General features: G+C 64.8%; 1 protein-coding gene and 1 long non-coding RNA gene across 3 annotated transcripts in view; one reads left to right on the top strand and one right to left on the bottom strand.

Annotated features, from left to right (window-relative positions):
• The window catches only part of GPC1 (glypican 1), a 34192-nt gene that overhangs the window by 10500 nt on the left and 3400 nt on the right, over window positions 1-20292 (top strand). Inside the window, exons 1-8 of one of the 2 annotated variants that reach the window (XM_037732182.1) lie at window positions 8883-8953; window positions 13740-13898; window positions 16732-17123; window positions 17901-18066; window positions 19104-19234; window positions 19344-19463; window positions 19565-19698; window positions 19953-20128. In XM_037732182.1, coding sequence (XP_037588110.1) covers window positions 13790-13898; window positions 16732-17123; window positions 17901-18066; window positions 19104-19234; window positions 19344-19463; window positions 19565-19698; window positions 19953-20128 — 1228 coding nt within the window. In that variant the 5' untranslated portion in view covers window positions 8883-8953; window positions 13740-13789. Of the gene's footprint in view, window positions 1-8882; window positions 8954-13739; window positions 13899-16731; window positions 17124-17900; window positions 18067-19103; window positions 19235-19343; window positions 19464-19564; window positions 19699-19952; window positions 20129-20292 lie in introns of those variants that run through there. The other variant, XM_017510763.2, reaches the window with a different exon arrangement.
• LOC108290796 lies at window positions 5158-7671 on the bottom strand. The gene is made up of 3 exons (XR_001819717.2): window positions 7233-7671; window positions 6501-6687; window positions 5158-5516 (listed from the first exon to the last, which is right to left on the bottom strand). It is a non-coding gene; the product is annotated as an uncharacterized LOC108290796 (long non-coding RNA).

Raw genomic sequence — 20292 nt, 5'->3', positions numbered from 1 at the left:
CATCCTTGGTGACCGTGGCCCCCTGTGGCCCCCGCAGCCCACCCTGTGTCTGGCTCATCCTTGGTGACCATGGCCCCCATGGCTGTCGGATCCCATCCTTGTGGTGACCCATGTGTGACGTCCATCTGTCTCAAGAGTCTGGACCAGGAGCCCCACCCTTGGCTCTGGAGACTGTGGGGAGAGCATCCCACCCACCTGTGACCATCTGCCAGGCCCTGGGGACAAAGCTGATGCCACCTGCCACCAGGGTTGGCTCAGGCGTTTACATGCGTCTCCAGTTGTCATGGAGCTTGGGACACACGGACCCAAGGAGGTATTTTAAAAGGACAAGTGTCTTGTATAATCCAGCCCCACTGTCCCTGAACGCGATGCCCCTTCCCCGAGCCTGGAGGCTGTACACAGGTCGCTCCCCAGCGTCTTCAGTCTCCTTCCTGTGGCATCGCCCAGGATGTTAACACAGGTGTTAGGACAGGTGCCTCCTTGTTCTGTGTGTGTAGCATCGGCCTGGGGGCACTTTGGGGTGAGGGGTGGCTGCAGGTCAGACATACCTGGGAAGGTCCCGTGGGATGTGGTGGCTCCCAGCCAGGAGCAGCTGCCCTGGGCGCTTGTGACATCCCAGTGGTTTAGGACTGGGGTGCTCTTGCTGTTTAGTGGGTGGGGCCGGGGAGCCCAGTCATCCTGCGAGATGGAGGTGCTCTTCCGTGAACGCCGGTAGTACCCGCAAGAGAAGTTCTTGAACCGAAGCTGTAGGCAGGACCACGCCAGGGGAGGAGGGAGCTCAGGGGAGGGGGCACCGCTCTGCGCCGTGCCAGGGGCTGGGATGGGAGGATGGGCAGATGGTGGTGACCAAACGCCAGCAGGCAGGCAGGTCACTCGAGACGCGCCCGTCCTTCAGCGGGTGCACAGATGCGGCTCTGAGCTGTCTTTCAGGGAGCTGAACTTGGCTGAGGAGGTGCTTACATCTCCATCACTGCACGCCTGTAACCAGGATTCAGCATTTCTGCTTACTCCAAACGATGGTGTTCGGGACCTGGGCTTGGCCCACAGGAGACACCAAGGCTGCCGGTGCCCTCCACGTTCGCAGCCGATGGCATGGAAACCGCGTGCTCTTAACGTGACTCTGAGTCGCAGTCAGTCTGGGGCCTGTTGCCGCCCTTGTGAAGCCGCTTCCCGGGAAGCACGTGTGTTGCCACCTTGATGTTTGTTGTGTCATATTTTGGTAACTCCTCTGTGGCAGGTGCTTCCCCCGTGGTCCTCTGTGCGGTTGTACGCTTCAGAAACAAGCATCATCCTGAGAAAGCGTCTGCAGGCTTCGCCAGCGGGCGAGGGGGCTTGCGGCACTGAGAAGGTCAGGCCTGCCTGAGCAGCATGTCGGCCCTGAAGCAGAAAAGGAGAGGCTTGGGTTGGGCCCAGCGTGTTTGCACCCGGGAGGGCCTGCCGGGGCCAAGGGTCCGACATGGGGGGATGCGGTGGGGGGCCCCCAGGCACCTCGGACTGAGTAAGGAACTGGACCATCTGCCTGCTGTGTGACGGATAGAGACACATCCCCGGTCCTCTGCATGATTCTTCTGTGAGCTCCTGCTGGGTGCTGAGTGCTGCCCTTGGTGCTGACACCCAACCACAGACAGGCACTTGCTCTCTAGATGCGGTTAGCGTAGGCAGGGCATGTATGAGAGGGTCCACGTAAGCCGTGCCCCTGCGCAGCCACCGTGAGTGCGTAGCGTGTGTGACTTACAGGGAAAGGGCCACGACATGCGTGAATCTAAGCGTCGGCACGTGAGGTTTGCAGCCACTCACCCACTGGAGTCACGTGAGCCCTGAGGGCCAAACCCTGAAGGTCCCTCCCTGCCTGGGGACTGGCCCAGCTTTGCCCCTCTTGCCACGGCCATCCATTGCCCTGTCCTTGGCCCCCCATGCTGCCTTACGGGACCGGGGCTGTGTACCCGGGGCTCCTCCCCAACCCCAGGAGCCTGAAGCATCTGGGGCCTGGAGCATCGGGAACTGGCTTATTGAAAGAACCAGAGAGGAGACTTGGGGAGCAGATAGGAAGTGCTGGGTTCTCCCGGCCCATGGAGGAGGGCGAGGGGCCGAGGTGGGCAGCCCCGAGCAGTGGGGCTGAGGGCAGAGGGGAGCAGTGGAGCCGAAGGGCTGGGGTCAGAATCTGGGGTGGACTGGTGCCCCAGCCCCAGCATCTCGTCCACAGTGGGAGAAGGGGTGTCCACCCCCAGCCATGTTAGGAGCCCGGCCTGGCATGGCTGAAGCCTTGGGGTCTGGCATCAGAAGGTTCAGGGCTGCCCAGAATGGGTGGGCTTCAACCCCACTTCTGAGTAGCAGAGGCAGTGACTGGGCCAGGCAAAGACAGGGCTGGGGGCTCAGTGGGCAGGGTCTGAGGCTGGACCCCCAAGCCAGGAGGGGCGTGACCAGAGGTCTGTTGGAGTCGAACATAGATGACCCCCATGTTCGTTCCTCCATTGAGCAGAGATCCCTCGAGCTGGGCCCTGCCACAGGGGCTGTTCTGGGCACTGGGACACAGCCAAGTCCCTGTCCTCCCTCCGCGACTTTGTGTGGCTGGGGCCACTTTGGTGGTCATTTGGGAAGGTCCGGAAGGCTTGGCTGTGAGGCGGGGGTGGCAGGGCCGCTCTGAGGCCAGTGCAGAGCCGGCAGTGGAGGGGAGGGCGTGTGGGTGTGCTCACACTGCCTGCACCCCTGTCTGCGTGGACCTCGGGATTCCTAGGGAGGCGGCCTGCTGGGTCTCTGCAGAAAGCCACGCCCTTGGCCAAGGGCTGGCTCTCTTGAAGATCAAGGCTGTTCTTAGCAAAGGGGTGGGTCCTGAGAGGCAGCCAAGGCCGAGGTGGGGGGTCACAGGGGATCAATGGCCGGCTCCACAGTGGCTGTGTGCCCTGGCAGAAGGCCCCACCCTTGCGTGTGCCCCTGGCCCTGCCCCACACTTGCCGCATGCCCCTGGCTGAAGGCTGGCCTGCCCTCTGCCCAACATGTGCCATGTGAGGGCGGCCCACTGAGGCCAGCAGTGGATGAGGGTGCCCTGTGGGGAGGGAGGAAGGCCAGGCTGGGGAGCCAGGGGCCAGATCCACCTGGACGGGAGGCCCTGTCGCCATCACTGGCACAGCTGGGCGTCGCCCCGGGGCCCTCACAGTGTCGGCTCAGCGCTCCCATTCACTGGCTCAGGTGTGAGAAGTTGGAAATGGTAAGAAGAGTTGCTGAGGCCCCCTGGGTGGAACAGACCGTGTCCCCAGGGCTCAGTGACAGTCGGTGGCCCGTGTCTTGGGCCCGCCTTGAGGGTGGCAGCAGGTTTTTAGGAAGAGAGGCAGGAGGGGCTGGAGATGTCAGCCCTGGGTCTGGACAGCCGCCCTCAGAGGGCCCCTCCATTCCCAGGTCACCTGGGCCCCTGGGGGGGGGCTGATTCCTTCCCCCAGGCTGTCTGCCTCCTGGACCTCAGGTGCCTGCCCCAGGCAGTGTCCCCCACCTCTGCCCAGAGCCGTCTCATGAGATCCTGGAGTCCCTCTGCCTGCCAGGCCGAGTCGAGGTGTAGACGGGGCAGAGTCAAGACTCAAGGTTCCCGGGGGTGGAACTCCGAGCCTCGAGAGACCAGCTCCCTTCCCGCAGGTGGCTCTGGGAAATGGGTGGGAGTCAGGGTGGGATGAGCCCAAGTTCCCACCCTCTCCAGGACCCGCAGGGCACACAGGAGGTCAGGGCTCACCTTTGGGGAGCCGGACAGGCAGGCAACGGTCACCTGCTGAGACTCTCCCTGGGTGGGAGAGTCCTCGATGATGGGCTGTGTGACCCACAGTGTAGCCGCCAGGTATCCCCCCCACAGCGTGGCCTTGCAGGGCCCGGCCCGGCTGCCTCAGGCCCAGCTAGGTTTCCACAGCGCCTGGCCAGTGACGGGACAGTCAGGCCAGCAAGGGTAGCCGGGCCTGACCCTGATTTTGCAAAAGTGGCCTCATCTCCGTACCTGGACTTGGGGTCCCCGGGTGCCAAGCCTGGGCTTCTCATTTGCTCCCCTTCAGTGAGGACGGGCGGGAGGGCTGGCACTCAGGCCAGTGGAAGGAGATTTGCATTAGGCCCAGGGCTGAGGAGACCTGGGGGGAAGCCGCCTAACCTCTGTGAGCCTCAGTCGTTCCATCTGTAAGTTGGGTGTGGTCCTGTCTACCTGTTAATTGAGATGGTGCTGATTTTGGAAGAAAAACCCCTCGCTCTCCAAGGAGGCTGGGGGCAGTGCAGAGTTGAAACTGGCTTAACACGCACCGTAACCTCCTGCTGCCAGCCTGGACGGGGTCTGAGACCCGAGGCGGGGAGCCGGGGACGCATGGGTGCGGAGGGGTGGGGAGGCCTGTGTGATTCAGGCAGCATCCCCCCCCACCCTGCAAAGGGCTTCGGGATTTAGCAGATGCAAAGGCAGGACACCAGGTACGTGGGAATTTCAGGTAGACCTTGAATCATTTTGTAGTGTAGGGTGTCCTAAATATTTAAATTTCAAATAAGTAACATAAATGTTTACAGCAAATATGGTCTACATACTTAGTGTAATATGCACCAGATATTTTCGGGGGACAGAGTTGTTTGCTTTTTGTGGCAAAGCATGCGCAACATAATTTACCATTTTAACCATTGTTAAGAGTTCAGTCCATTCACACTACTGTGCGGCCGTCACCCCCGTCCAGCTCCAGGACGTTTTCATCTTGTGAAACTGAAGCTGTGTAGGGCTGAGGGCCCCACAGGGTCGTGGGGTGAGCCTTATGCTCTGCTGAGGTGCAGGATCCAAGCAAGAGACAGGACACAGAAGTGCAAGGAAAACGCAGCTGGGCTCGGGGGGCCACGCCACCTATGAGCGGAGTCAGGCGAGGCCCCGAATGTCCAGAAGCGTGAGTATTTATTGTGTGTAGGTTAGGGGGCAGGGCAGTGAGTGAAGTCATCTTTAAGGATAGTGATAGGGTCGTGAGCAATAAAACATGGGGTCCATCCCCATTAGGTCACCTAGGCCGGGAGGTGGACAGTGCACAGCAAGGGGGCCGTTCCCATTATAAAGGATTGTATAAAAAGAAATAACTGAGTAGTAACACTGTGAACTGGGATAATCTTCAGGTCTTAATTGTGCCAGGATTCTCCTTAGCTCTCCTTCCTCAATACCTAGCATTAAACAGCCCCTCCCCACTGCCCCCCTCCAGCGCCCCGGTGCCCGCCATCCTTTCTGTCTCTGAACCCCAGGGACCTCACGTAAGTGGAGTCCTGCATGTGCGTCCTGTGTCTGGCTTCTTTCAGCGTCGTGTCATCAAGGTTCCTCCATGCAGGAGCGGGTGTCAGATTTCTCCCTTTTCACGTTTTCATCGTATTCTGCCGTCTGCACCTGCAGACGGTTTGTGGAAACAGTCTCTCCCACTGTAAGGAGACGTCACATCCCCTCTCTGGCCCTGGTGAATGAATGATGCTGTGAGCACGGGTGTACCGGGACCTGTTCCGTTCCGGCTTGCAGTTCTCTGGGGCCAAACATTTTTATACTGTACTAAAAAAACAATTCACTGTTGATCTGAATTGAGATGTAATTGGCCTCTGTGCTGTATCTGCGCCCGCCCCCTCATCATGCCTGCGGGGCAGGGCAGGGCAGAAGCTCCAGCCCACACACCTGCCACACCTGGGTAGCCGCCTGCCCACTCATCATAGCCCCAGGGAGACACCCTCCTGGGACCGCCCAGACGTCTCTGGGCTCAGCAGGGCTTGTCAGCTCCTGCTTCACCCTCTGCCTGCAGCTCAGGGGTTCCCCTGGGATGGGAATTGGCAGGCTGCGGGGTAGGGGAGGCGAGGCCAGGCTGCCCTCGTGCTGGGCCCCGTGCTGCTGCTCCTAGCCTTGTGACCTTGGGCAGGTCACTTTTGTTCCCTGTCAGCTGTCAGCCGGACCCACAGCTGCTGTGAAGACGAAATGACTCGGCCAAAACCCCTGAGAGGCCCGCAATGAGCTCTGCGTGTATAGGGAGACAGCTGGGCCTCTGGGAACAGGGAGCCCTCACTGGGTGTGACCTCCCCCTCAGGGCCCGCCCCCCCCAGCCCTGCGCTGCCTCTAAGGAGGTGCTGGCTAGGGGGGCTCGTGGGCCATGTTGGCAGAGGGGCTTTTTCCCTCCAATGCCAACACTGGGCAGATTCCCCCTGACCTTATTCAGTACCAGGGTACCAGGGCCAGCCTAGGCAGTGGGTCGGGAGGCAGGAGCAAGGGAGTGGAGGCTCCCCTGGCAGAGGTTCCCTCTGGAGGAGCAGGGCTTATTGGGACTGGAGGCCAGAGGCTAGGGAGGCTTCCCGGGGGAGGTGAGGGGAGAGCATGTGAGATGGGGGGAAGCAGCAGGTCATAGCTGGGTGGGGGAGACAGGGAGAGCCAGGCCTGGAGCCGCCATGGCCCACGGAGATGGCTTACTGGGAAGTGGCTGGGTCGGGGGTGAGTGGCCGAGCCCCTCTGCTCCCTCCCCTTCCTCGGTTCCTTCCCCAGTATTTACGGGCCATCCCTCGTGTCGGGCTCTTTCCAATGGCAACCAGGGGTCTGCTCTGGGATCTGGCCCAGCCTCAGCTGTGTGTGTGTCTCTGCCTGGTTGGCATTCACAGGGCAGACGGACAGGCCTGCGTGGCATCTTTGTGGATCAGAAAGTGGCTGCATCGTCCCCTTCTGTGGTTCCAGGATGGCCCCTGTGGATACAGCAGATGGGGAGGGCCAGTCCATCTTCCAGGTCTCCTTGGGTGCCTGTGGCCCCTGCAGTGGGTGTGTGGGAAGCTAGATGGGAGAGCCCCAGGAGGGCAGCCCCGCCCTCACACAGCCACCTGAATTTCCACCCTGCTGGCAGCGTTGAACAGGGAGGCGAATGCCCTCTTCAGCTCCACCAAGCCACGGAGGAGAAAGCAGGTGGAGCCAGGCCTGGCGGCACAGCCTCTGGGGAGCACCTCACCCTGGGTTCCAAGAGTGGCCTTTCTGCCTTGCAGCCAAGACCCCAGGTCCTGGGTGTGGCAGGAGGTTTGTGACACAAACTCCGAATCCCTTTCATCCCCAGCGTCTGAGGCCATAGCATAAGCCTCAATGGAGCAGGCTGGCATAGGGGGAGGTTCTTGGCCAGAATGACCAAGATCCCAGGGCAGGCACCCCCAAGACCTGGTGTCGGCTGGCAGGGGTTCCCCAGGCAGGAGCCGGGCAGCTTAGAGAGCAGCCTTGTGAGGTGCCTGGTGAAAGAGACCCCCACCTTCGGGGGCCTCCGGTGCTGTGGCAGCCTGTCCAGCAGGTCTCAGAGTGCCCGAGAGGCCCGAGTGCTGCCAGAGCCGTCCTGGTGTGAGTGGGTGGTTTTGTCTGGCTGGGCCAGCGGGCCTGGGGGGGTAGGGAGCTGGGCTGGGCCAGTGGGAGCCACGCAGGACCTGGGCTGCAGGGAGGGGAGGATGTTGCCGGCGGAGCTGCCCGTCTGGTGTCCGAGGAGGGTGGAGAGAGGTACGGAGCCTAGACCTCACAGGCTGGGGCCCCTGGGTGGGGCGTGGTGGGAGGATGCAGCCGCCGGCTTTGGTATGTCAGAGGAAAGCAGGTCAGGACGTGGGGTCTGGGTCAGTCACGGCCTGGGTGCTATTGGACTGGGGGCTGGGGGCGCAGGTGGAAGGTGTGGGATGCCCACGCGGCTTTGAGTGAAAACAGCGGCGGGGGTCTGGTGGTCAGCGGCCACCTCCATCACAGAAACCGTCACCCTCCCGGAAGGCGCCCCAGCTTCTCTGAGCGCCAGCCCTGCTGAGATGAGACCCAGGCGCCCCTACACCCAGGCCTGGGCCGCGTAGCTGCGGGCAGTGGAGGAGCCGGGAGGCCGGGGCTGCCGGCGAAGACGGGGAGCGGCACCTGCAGCGCAGCGCGCGGGGAGGCGGCGCGGACCGGGCCGGAGGGGCCGGGGCGGCAGCCCGCGGTTTCCAGGGAGATGGGGGCGGCGCCGAGCGCGGCGGGGCGGGCGGGGGCTGCGGGCGGACGCTCGTCCCCGCGCCGGGAGCCGCCCTCGGCCGTGCGCGCCAGTGCGGGTGTGGAGCTGCCCGGGCGGCTGCGCCCGAGTCTCCCGCCGGCTCCTCCCGCGAACCCTCCTGCCCGGCCCCGCTCCGCCGCCCTCCCCGGTCCGGGCACCTGCAGCCGCCGCCGCCGCCGCCGCCGCGAAGGGGTCCCGCGCCCGCCGCGCTGGAAGCCAGGCCGGAGGACCTGCCCGCCGCGCCCCCGTCCCGCATCCCCGGTCCCCGCCGACCCCGTCCCGTCCTGCCCCCGGGCCACCGCGCCCCGTCCTCCCCTCCGCTCTGCCGGGTCCCCATCCTGCCCCTCCCGTTGGGAGCCCGCGGCCCATGCCCGTCTCCACCCGGTCCGTCGCCACAGCTGCGCCCACCCGGCCCTTCCCGGCTCCCGCCGCAGCCCCCCTTCCTCCTAATCCGCCAGGCCCCTCCCCCTCCTCGGCTGCCGCAGCCCCTGCGAGCCCCCCCCCGCCTCCGCCACCCGCCCCCGCGCCCGCCGCACCCACTGCGACAAGCCCCTTCCCCACCAATCGCGGCGCCCTCCTCCCCTCGCCGCCGCCGCAGCCCCCGGCCCCCCGCCCGCCCCCTCCTCGCCAGCGCTGCCGCGTGTCCAGACCCCTGCGCGGCCGCTCTGGCTACGCGGCTGGCCGTCCTCGTCCCTGGCTGCGGCGACTGGCAACCGGCATCGGCATCGGGGCGCCCGGCACCCCCACGACGCGGCGAGTGCCGGGAGCCTTTGTTCCGTGGCTGGGCCGCCCTCGCGCCCATCGCCGTGGCCAGCACCCACGGGTGGCGGAGCCTTGGCCGGCCAGGGCCGCGGACCCTCCCACCCCGCGCAGAGGTGTCCCCGCGACTCCCCTCGGTGGCGGGTCGCAGTGCGCGGCGGAGGCTCTGCAGCGGCGAAGGGGCTCCTTGGCGATGCTGTCATTTGGGTGAAATGGTGGTGGGGGCTTCGGGCAGGAGGTGGGGGCGTGGGGAGGGGAGGGAAGCCCGATGGGGCCAGGCTGGGGGCTGTGGATGCCCTTGGCAGGGAGATGAGGTGCAGTGACCTGTCCACCTCGCAGGTGGGGTCGAGGCTGCCTTCGGCTCCAACATCGGGAGCCCAGGTGGACAGGGACTGACCAGAGGCGCAGGCTTTTTAGAGGATGGGGCGAAAATGAGGAAAAGACCCCCTGCAGCCTGGGCGGTGGGTGGTCCCCAGGAAACCTCCTGGGCCATTTGTCCAATGCACCCTCACTTAGGATGCTGCTGGATGGGGTCGGAGAGCAGACGGGGCAGGGGCCAGCTTCCTCAAGAGGGTTCCGGCTTGGGGAAGCCCCCACAGCCATCGGCAAGCCTGGAAGGCCCCATTGCAGGGTGCAGAGCTGGGTAGAGGGCAGGGGCAGGGAGGCCTAGGCTCTTCCTGTGAGTGCTGGGAGGTGGCAGTGCCCTGCACACAGCCCAGCTTCAGCACCGTGGCAGGCAGTGCGGCTGACAAATTCGGGTACCTTAGGCATTTGAGTCTGTTGACACTGAGGATCTAGGACGAGGCTATAAAGGCACGTAGAGCCGGCTTTACAGGCTGCACCTCCTGTGTGAGCCGTGGAAGCTTCTGGAGGGATGGGCGTGGCATGGCGCCATCATCTCTCTGCAGTCTCCTTGGGAGGGCTCTAGGGCCACTGGTCACAGGCAGCTGCTGTCTGGACAAATAAGGTCTGCGTCCATCATTGAGGACGGTGGCCCTTGTCAGGACGAGAGTCTCGGTTAAAGCTTGGGGTGATGGTGCTGATGAGGAAGGGGAGGCTGCTGGGTGGGGACCTGTCAGCAGGGAACGGGAATGCGTGACCTAAAAGGTGTCTAAGCCCAAGGCTGGTGGGGGCTTAGTGAGGAGTAGCAGCATTGGGGGGCCAGGAGCAGTCCGGATCTGGAGGTCTGGAGGGGGGAGACGGACGGGAGTGCAGCTGCCCACGGAGCGAGAGCTCTGCGCTTTAACCAGAGGGCAGGAGCCCCAGATCGGAGGCTCTGGGTTTGGGGGCTGGGCCTGGATGAGAAGTGCTAAAGAGACTCAGGTGGGGGATGGATCTGCCAGGAAACGAATAATGTCCTTCCCCCAAAAGTTGGGGGTACGTGGTGGGGAGGGAATTGTCCCAGTGACAAGGAGGGGAGCGCTGTGGAAGGATGGGTCAGCTATAGCAACTACCGGGGGATCCTAGGAGAAAGGGCTCAGTCTCTGGCCCAGCGGGAACAGGCCTGGCAACCTTGACCCTAACAACTGGAGGGCTAGAGGGAGGGGTGGGCAGGAAGGGCTCCCCTGCCTCCCTGCTGGGGGAAGGGGAGGGGCTGTGGGGACTCACCTTCTAGGTTGGAGAAGGAGAAAGGCTGGGAAGGCAGTATCAGAAGGGAGGTCCAGGAAGCCCAGGGAGAGGGGCAGGGGAGGGTTCCCTCCTGGCCTGAGGCCTCTCCATCCCCAGGTGTTGAGCTGAGAGAAGGAGGGGGCAGCTGGGGGTGGGGAGGGTTAAGATGACAGCCGGACTCTTTCAGATCGCTCTCCAGCCAGGCAGACCCCAGCCCCTGCATTCTTCCGGGGAGGGGGGTGGAGATTGCTTTGCTGGCCTGCAGGGGGACTTTGCAGAGCCCGCCTCTGCCATCTGATGTCCAGGACCAAGACCTGTGGGGCCCAGGCCTGCACTGGGCCTTAGCTCGCAGAAGGATGCCCGCGGGAGGCCGCCTGCCTTTGACTGCCCGTCCAACCCACAGCGGGCCTCAGGGGGCCGCCTCGGCCCAGCCTGCCCGGGGCTCCCAGGCCGGTGCCCAAGCTCTGGCTCCGTGTCTTCACTCCCGTGTTTGTCCGAGGAGGGAGGGAGGGACGGGGGCTGTGCTGGGGCAGCCGGAACAGCGCAGGTCACCGGGCCGGCTGGGCGAGGTGGCCGAGCAGGGCTGGGGGGGCAGCAGGGGAGACTGAGGGGTGGGGGTGGCTGGCAGTGCCAAGGAGCCCCCCAGAATCTGCAGGTAGGGGAGCTTCCCATGTCCCCTGGGTGTTTGGGGCCTCACCTGTCTGCGTCTCTCATCAGCCTCTCCTATCTATCTGCATGGTGGGGGGTGGGGAGTGGGTACACCAGGGACCCCAGGAGGGATGTGGAGGAGCCACCGAGCCACGCCACCCCGCCCATCCTCACTGCCTGGGAGTGCTGGAGCAGTAGTCCCGAGCCTTGGGCCAGTCCACCCGTTGCCTGTGGCCCAGCCAGCCTAGCCTGGGTGCCCTGTCACAGCTGAGCCCAGGGTGGCACCAGGAAGCCTCACCGGGCACCTGCCACACCCTCCCCCAGGCAGGTTTCCCGCCACCAAACGCAGCACCGCCCTGTGTCCGACTGACTGGTGCCCTTCTGGTCTGGTAGCCTGGGTGGGTGCACAGGGCCCCATCACAGCCTACACCCTCAGAGAGACACCTCCTGAGTCTGCTCAGCCTTGCGCAGGCCCCAGGAAAGGACCCAGGGGGCGGTTCCCGCTCTAAATCCCACCCCCAAGGGGGCGGGACTGGGGCCGAAATCCCGTCTGTAAATAAAGCCGCAGAGTGAAGGAAGGTCCCTGGCCAGGGTACCTGTGTCCCAGCTTTCCTGCCTGAGGGCGCCTTCACACCTGTGTGAGGAGTGGGGGAGGGGTGCCCCTTCTCTGCTAGGCACCAGGGCACTCAGAGCCAGGCTGTGTCCTCACCCCAGCTGGCTCCCACAAGGCCGTCCTGGCCTGAGACTGTTTCAGGCTCCCACTGCCCACTCCAGCAGGCATCTGGGGGCAAGGGGGTTCAGGGGTACAGGTGCACTTGCCAAGCCCGCTCTGTCTGCTGCGTAGGAACTGAAGTCCAGGCCCGGGGGTTCCCCGGATATGCAGCCCTTGCGAGGGGGCTCCCGCTCAAGCCGCAGCCCCCTGCATCCAGACATTCCAGAACTCAGACGGGGAAAAGAGGACGAGGAGGGAACCCTCCAGGATAGGACCCCAACTCAAAAAGCCGGGCTGTGGTTGGGGAGGGGCCGCCCTTGCGCCTCCAGCCCCCCTCGCTCTCCCAGGCCCCTCTGACAGCTCATCTCGGTGATGTCACATCAGCAGGCGCAGAGGCTCCCAAGGGGCCAAGTGGCAGCCACCCAAGCCCAGATTCAGGCTCTCTGTTCCCTCCCGCAATCTCAGCCCCTCCCTGGGTGTGTACTTGGGGCTGCGAAAGATCAGCAGACTCAGTCTGACCCAGGCATTTGCTCTCCAGGCAGTTACCTAGGTCCCCACCCCTGATGGCTTCTGGTGGGGAAGGGCTGCCTGGGCCCCAGGCCTGAGGGTGACCCCTTCTTGCAGTGAGGCGTAGGGCGCTGCCCGGGCTCCTCCAGGCCCCACCTGCGATGGGGGCCGCAGATGACCAGTCCCACCGCCACGCAGGGCTGCCCCTCCCGTGGTGCTGCCAGGTCCCCAGGACGGCCTCGGCCCAGCCTGACCTGCCCCTCCTCCCAGGCCTGGCCTTCCCTTCCGGCTGACCCCCAGGCAGGGGTAGAAGCCACCTGGGCCAGGGTCCCAGGATGGGATGGGGCAGGCTCTCAGGCCTCAGCCCTGGCCCGAGGCAGCAGTCCTGAGGAATGTTTCTGGAATTCCTGCTGACTCCCCCTTGGCCCTCCCCTCTGACCAAGCCAGGCTTCTGCCTCCACCTCTCCACTGTGCCTGACCCAGGCCAGCACCAGGAGGGCCTCAGAGGTGGGGGGGCGAGGCCACAGCGGGCAGTGTGGCCCGGTGAGTGTGGGGTTCTGGGCTCAGCCAGAGCCGTGTGATGCCTCATCGCGTAGCTGGGACAAGAGACCTCACCTCTGTAAGCCCCGGGTTCCTGGTTAATCAAAGGGGGCTGCCTCAGCCTCATCACAGCGAGATGCACACCCTTTTCAATGTGCAGTTTTTCCTGATGCCACACACGTATCCCAGGTCATCACTTTACCCGTGACGGGCACTGAGGGGTCCTAAGCTGTGCGAAGCAGGGCCGAGGGCTGACTTAGAGCCTGTCCCCACTACCCACAAGGAGATGAGGCTCTCTCTGATGGCACCATTGCTGTTACTGCCCAGGTCACTGGAGCAGAGCAGCCCAGGGCAGGCTGCAGAGGAGGGGACTCCACGGGACACACAGGGCATGCCCTGCTCCAATGTCCCCTTTGTGGGGCCTGCCATCTGCACCAGGGCATACCTGCCCCCCCCCCACCAACCAGACTTATGCCTGGGGTCCTGCGGGGCCACTGCCTCTGGCCGCCCACTGTTGGTGGGGTCAGCTGTCCTTGCAGTGGGGGCTTGGTGCCTCCCAGGGCTGGTGTGGGAAGCCAGGGGAATTGGATTCCTTCCTCCCTCCCCATCCTCAGCCATGGGCCCAGGGTAAGAGGGCCTGTCAGGCCTGTTAGCCCTCTCCCGCCTCCCACACAGGAACTGGAGGCCAGTTCTTTGTTGTGGCTGCAGGGACAGCCGGCTGGGGCCGGACTTGCCCAAGGCACCTCCCGCCCTGCAGAGGAAGCCCCGCTCCGGTGTCAGGCGCAGGAGCTTTGGTACGCAGGCCAGGCCTTTTCCTCCCCACACCCCACCATTTCTGCCTTCAACCAGCACACCCCCAGGCTGCTCTGCCGCTGAGCTGTGCTCCATCCCGGGTCTGCCATCCTTCTGCCCAGGAAAGCGTGAGGCTGCCCCCCCGGCTCCCAGCTCGGCCCCAGCCCCTTGCTCACGCTGGCCTTTCCCCGCAGGTGAGCACCTGCGCATCTGCCCCCAGGGCTATACCTGCTGCACCAGCGAGATGGAGGAGAACCTGGCCAACCGCAGCCGCGCTGAGCTGGAGACGGCACTGCGGGACAGCAGCAGAGCCCTGCAGGCCATGCTCGCCACCCAGCTGCGCAGCTTCGATGGTGAGTGCCTCGCAGGGTGCTCGGGGTCCGCAGGGTGCTGGGCATGGGGGACAGGCACGCTGTCAATGCGGAGGGTAGGGGATTCGCAGGAGGAGGTGGGGGAGTTAGTGCTTTAGGGCTGGGGTGCTAGGTTGAAGCCCCAGCTGGGGTGTGGCGGCTGCCCTCAGGCCAGGTTCTGCAGGGTTTGACACCCAGCTGGGGGTGTGCACAGCGCATTACCAGTGCGCATTTGGGGACAGAGGTCCTGTCCTGTCAGCCCCTCAGATGCTCCTGTCCCCGGCAGATTCTCCCGAGTGCCCCAGGCTGCCGTCCCCGGGGACCAGGTGGCCTGGAGCCAGGGGGCCCAGTTCGAGGGCTGAGACACTGGGGCTGGGGACAGAGCTGCAGAGGGCCGGGCCTGCCCAGAGTGGCCGCCACTCAGCCCTTTATATCGAGGCAGGAGTTTGGGGGCCCAGGGAGTGACCCCTCAAGCCTCACGGCCCGTCAACTGCTGTGTCAGAGCTGCATACTCCTCAGCCCTGGGCCGGGCCTCACCATGTGTCTGGGCACAGAGCATCGGGTACCTCCAAGGGGACAGTGTGGGGTCGAGGGGTCCCAGGAAGTGACCTCTGATCAGAAACACAAGAACTCAGTGGAGAGAGGCTGCCCGGGCTGAGGTCCGACGCCCCTGTGGCCGGGGTGGTCTGGGGCAGAGGCGGCCTGGGCTGAGGTCCTGCCCCTGTGGCCGGGCGGGTCTGGGGCATCTGGAAACTGAGCCTGAGTAGATGGCAGTGGCGGAGCGCTGAAGCCACAGGGCTCCGTGTGGCCATGAGGGACAGCCGCTGCTGCTGGGCCCTGAGATTTGTCTCAGTGTCCCTGCCTCTCTGGCTCCTGGACACCTGCTGTGGCCTCCCAGGCTCCAAGGAGGGTCTGCTGTCCCCAGGAGACCCCAAGCCCATTTCCACAGGGCTGCGGTGGGTTCAGAAGCTCCCTCTCTTGACTTCGACATCGATGCTCAAAGCCCTCCCCCCACCCACGTGTGGGACCCATGGGACGCTGTGGACCCTCTGGGACCCTCCCTCCTCCTGCCCAGCTGGACCCAGGGAGCGAGTCCCTACAGCCCAAGTCAGGAGCCTTCCCTAGCCCCTTGCGTCTGTTCCGGGTGTGGGGACCCCGCTCACCTGCTCCGCTCCATCCTGGGCCTCAGTTTCTCCACAGCGTCACTAAGCCCTGGCTCCAGCCCCAGCATGCCACCAGCCCTGCCCCTACCCCCTCCTGCTAAGACCCCCCACCCCTCACCCACCTCATCCCGCCTGCATCCTCCTGGCTCTGAGGGGGTCCATGTCCCCGCCTCACTCTGAGGCACCTCCCGTGTCAGCAGCCTGCCACCCACCCTCCCTCTGCTGCCCCCTGGAAGCCTCCAGCCTTCCTGTTAGACTCTCCCATCTTTGATATGAAAACACAGGCACCCCCTGGAGACACTAATTTCTGTTGAAAATGACCCATTATGTGCCCAAGGCCCACCTGTGCTCCGACCCCAGGAGTCCTGCCCAACCCCCACCCTCCTGTGTCCTCCTCCCCACCTCCCCCTGCATTGGCAGCTGCTGGTCCCTACTGGCCTGCAGAGGAGGCAGCCGAGGACCCCACAGTCTGTCTGCGGTGCTGGTGGGGGCTGGTAGGAGGCGAGCCCGGCTGGGCCCTGGTTGTTGTGTTTGAGCGTTTGGAGCCCCATGCCCGCCCCCACCACCAGCCATCAGGGGCAGCTTCGAGGGGCCTGGCAGGAGGGAGAGCTGGGGGCTGCCCTGGGGTGTGGCCCATGGCTCTGCAGGTGTGTCGGGGATAACGCATGAACTGTAAACTGCCCCCTTCTGGAAGAAGCCAGGGTGTTCCGGGCGCCAGGACCTGAGGCAGACACTGGACAGCCGTGTGGCCCATCCACCCTCCCTACAGCAGCCCGGGAGCTGCCCCTGCCACCCCTGTAGCCCCAGACCTTGCCAGGGTCAGCATGGGGGCTGGTCCAGAGATCTCAGGCCTGGCAGCCACCATGCCTCGGAGGAGAACCTCTGCCCCAAATCCCTGGAGCACCCCAGGGGGGCCGTCGAGCCCCTGGTACCTGAGGGCAAGGCCAGCCGCAGCCCTGGGGAAGCTCTGAGCACTTACAGACCTGGAAGGCATGGGGAAGTCCGGGGTCCCATCCTAGACACCGGGTACAGGGGCTCTTCCGCAAGCCGTGGAGTCTGAGTTTGGGCCTGGGCCTCCCGCCCCCACCCTAGGGCTCTGGTCTATGGGAGGCCCCACAAAGCCCTCGGACAGGCTCGGGGTGCTCAGAGCCGAGGCCTCTGGATCACAGAAGCTGAGAGAAGACAGGAAGCCCAGGAGAGCAGCAGAGACGGGTGGGGTGAGGGACCCCTCCCGGGCTGGGAGCACAGGTGGGACCAGTGGAGAGCAGGAGCGGCTGGCAGGGAAGCACAGACCAGCCCGGCCGCTGCTGTCACACCAGGGGACTCCATCTCTACCCACAGCCCCTCCCCGGGTGTTCCTGGGGATCAGTGAGTCACGGAGTGTCTGTCCCTGCCCAGAAACGGCCACTGGAGCCCCAGTCAGAGCTCCTGAGACCCGAGACAGGACCCTGCCACGTGGGCCTCTGCTCCCCAGGCCAGGGGAGAGGTCTCGGGGAGCCCCACGGATGCTCACAGGGCCCACGGCCGCTGCAGCGTGGCGTCCGGCTCCGAGGACCTCAGAGTGCATCCTCAGAGCCGCGGGCCTCCCAGGCCGAGCCCCACCTCCGGTCCGGCCGCCTCGGCAGTGGGGGGAGCAGGGGCCGCGCAGGCCTCACGCCCCTCCCTGTGCGCAGACCACTTCCAGCACCTGCTGAACGACTCGGAGCGGGCGCTGCAGGACGCCTTCCCCGGCGCCTTCGGAGAGCTGTACACGCAGAACGCCAGGGCCTTCCGGGACCTGTACTCGGAGCTGCGCCTGTACTACCGCGGCGCCAACCTGCACCTGGAGGAGACGCTGGCCGAGTTCTGGGCCCGCCTGCTCGAGCGCCTCTTCAAGCAGCTGCACCCCCAGCTGCTGCTGCCCGACGACTACCTGGACTGCATGGGCAAGCAGGCCGAGGCGCTGCGGCCGTTCGGGGAGGCCCCCCGAGAGCTGCGCCTGCGGGCCACGCGCGCCTTCGTGGCTGCTCGCGCCTTCGTGCAGGGCCTGGGCGTGGCCGGTGACGTGGTCCGGAAGGTGGCTCAGGTGCGCCCCACCCCCGGGGCTCCCAGACCTCCACAGCCCCAACCCCAGGGCTCCCAGAAGCCCCTGCAGACCCCCACGCTCTGCCCAAGGGACTTCATATTGCCCCTACTTCTACCCTATATCCCTGGGCCTCTGTGCCAGCCTCTAGCCTCAGCCTGGCAGCCTCAGTCCCGCTTGCCCTGGCTGCTGCCCACCCATAGATGTGAGCCCTGCTCCAGGCAGGCAGCTCTGGGCTGGCACGCCCCTGCCCAGCCCCATTATGGGCCGGGATGGGAAGGGCCAGGGGCCAGGTGCTGGATGCTGAGCAGGCCATGGGGTCCAGATGGACGGGAGACGGAAGAGAACATGTGGGGACTGGGCAGGGTGGGGCTCCGAGGCCTCGCAGGCCAGCACATGTCACACCAGCTAGTGTGGGACATGGGGAGGCGTCAGCCTCAGACCCACATGCCCTGGGTGGGAACTGCCCCCACCTCCAAGCTCCTTGGCAAGTCACGCCCGACCCGAGTTTGCTCAGTGGCATGCGGGTGAGGATATTCATGCCTCCCTGTGAGCGTGAGTAACAGCGGAGTGTCCCTTGACCCTCGAGATCATTAGAATGAGGGCTGGCAGGGTCCCGAGGAGGGCGGGGCCAGGCAAGGGCCACTGCACTTTGGGGCAGAGCCGAGACCTCCCCTGACTTCCTTCCAGAGCCCCCAGTCCTGGGGCTCTGTTAGCGGCTAGTCAGGGGCCAGCACGCCCAGGGCCTTGGGGCTTGACTCCGGCTGCCTTGCTCCCCAGGTGCCCCTGGGCCCCGAGTGCTCACGGGCTGTCATGAAGCTGGTCTACTGTGCTCACTGCCTGGGGGTCCCTGGCGCCAGGCCCTGCCCCGACTATTGCCGAAATGTGCTCAAGGGCTGCCTCGCCAACCAGGCCGACCTGGATGCCGAGTGGAGAAACCTCCTGGGTGAGCCCCCACCTGCCAGAGTAGCCTGGAACTGTCTTGGGGAGTGCACAGCAGGGGGTCCTGGGAGGCGAGTGGTCCCTAGCTTGGGGCTTGGACCCAGGGGCCTGATCAGGGATACCCTAACCAGGGCCAGATCTGGGTGGCGCTGCAGGGTGAGGGGCAAGGATGACTTTTGGGTGTCCTAAGTGATGTATGACATGGGGCGGCTGCCAGGGAGGGAGCCCTGTGGGGTTGTCATTTCTTGTCCTTCCCCACCGAGCAAGCACCTCAGTGTGCATATGTGCCAACATACACGCCAACACGCGTCACTCATGGGGGCCAGCACTCGTGGAAGCTAGCACTTACGTGCGCTGTCGCGTGACGGGCTAACACGTGGGAGCTGGTGTGATGCTTGCTGACACAGCGGGCCGGTGCCCACAGTGCAGTGTGTGCTCCAGTTGTCCCTGTGGTGACCTGAGCTGGGCTGACCCGTATCAATGTCAGCACGTGTGTTCATGTGTACTTTTTTATCCTAATTCACTAACATGTACACGTGCTTACATGAGGTGGGAAAGCCTGCATCTGTGCCAACACGTGCTAGCATGTGTGATACGGGACGAACACGTGTGCTAGTGTGATGGGAGCTGACACACGCATTAAGTTTTACATGTGCACGCGCTGACCGTGCACGAAACACACACATGAACTGATGTATACGGGGGGCATGAGAGGAGACAGCGTGCATGCACACCAGCTCACGTGGGCCCAAGGTGAGCCAGTGTGTGCACGTGTCAACACCTACATGAACCGACGTGGACAGACGTGTGGAGACACTAGAGGCCAGCAAGTGGACGGAAAGGCCTCCGTGTGTGTGCATGTTCACCTCTGCCCGTGGCGCATGTGCACACACGTGGGCGTGGACCAGGCCAAGTGCATGTGGCCTGCACACGTCACACAAGCTAACCCGAGTGCACTTGGGTCTCCCCTGCCAACCGGCTGTCAGGACTGTGCGTTAGCATGCACATGTGGTGACGCACGTCTGTCACCTCCCGTGCTAGACTCCATGGTGCTCATCACCGACAAGTTCTGGGGCTCGTCAGGTGTGGAAAGCGTCATCGGCGGTGTGCACACGTGGCTGGCAGAGGCCATCAACTCCCTCCAGGACAACAGAGACACGCTCACAGCCAAGGTGCGGGCAGGAAGGCGTGACAAGCACAGCGGGGCAGGGGTCCTGGACGTGGCCCCGTCGGGCCTGAGGGGCCCTGCTGCTCCCCCAGTATCCTGCGGTGTCTCCCCAGGTCATCCAGGGCTGCGGGAACCCCAAGGTCAACCCCCAGGGCCCCGGGCCTGAGGAGAAGCGGCGCCGGGGCAAGCTGGCCCCAAGGGAGAGGCCACCCTCAGGCACGCTGGAGAAGCTGGTGAGTGGCCCCCACTTGCCCACCGGGCTAGGCATGAGGGAGGCAGATGGGCAGAGGCGGGCTGGGCCTGGCAGCCCAGTGGCCTGACCATTGCCCCGCAGGTCTCTGAGGCGAAGGCCCAGCTCCGTGACGTCCAGGACTTTTGGATCAGCCTCCCAGGGACACTGTGCAGTGAGAAAATGGCCCTGAGCACTGCCAGTGACGACCGCTGCTGGAACGGGATGGCCAGAGGCCGGTAGGTGCCCGCCTGGCTGGCATAGCCCTCCCTCTTATGCCGTCCTCCTTGGGCTGGGCCTGGGCCAGGTGCCGTATGCGCAGGGCTGCATCCCTCGCTGGAGCCTCGAGGCCCACTTCTCTGCGGCCTGCGTGGGCTCTGCTCGGTCCCTGGAGGCCTGCTGGGCTAGGCTCGGAGGATGGCTGTCCTGTTCAGGTGATGGCCCTTTTCAGGGCCTGGAGCAGTGACCTGAGCTCTTGCTACCTTGCCCCCAGGTACCTCCCCGAGGTCATGGGTGACGGCCTGGCCAACCAGATCAACAACCCCGAGGTGGAGGTGGACATCACCAAGCCGGACATGACCATCCGGCAGCAGATCATGCAGCTGAAGATCATGACCAACCGGCTGCGCAGCGCCTACAACGGGAACGACGTGGACTTCCAGGACGCCAGTGAGGGCGGGGCCCAGCGGGCGAGGGGCGGGGCGAGGGGCGGGGCAAGGGGCGGGGCCCAGCGGGCGAGGGGCGGGGCAGGGGAGGAGGAGTGCTGAAGGGGTGTGACTGCCCTCCAGGTTGGACTTCCAGGACGCCAGCGAGGGCGTGGCCAAGTGGGCGGG

Source organism: Cebus imitator, unplaced genomic scaffold (genome assembly GCF_001604975.1).
Source record: "Cebus imitator isolate Cc_AM_T3 unplaced genomic scaffold, Cebus_imitator-1.0 Scaffold443, whole genome shotgun sequence".
Lineage (NCBI taxonomy): Eukaryota > Metazoa > Chordata > Mammalia > Primates > Cebidae > Cebus > Cebus imitator.
This window is presented reverse-complemented; position numbering and strand designations above follow the sequence as displayed.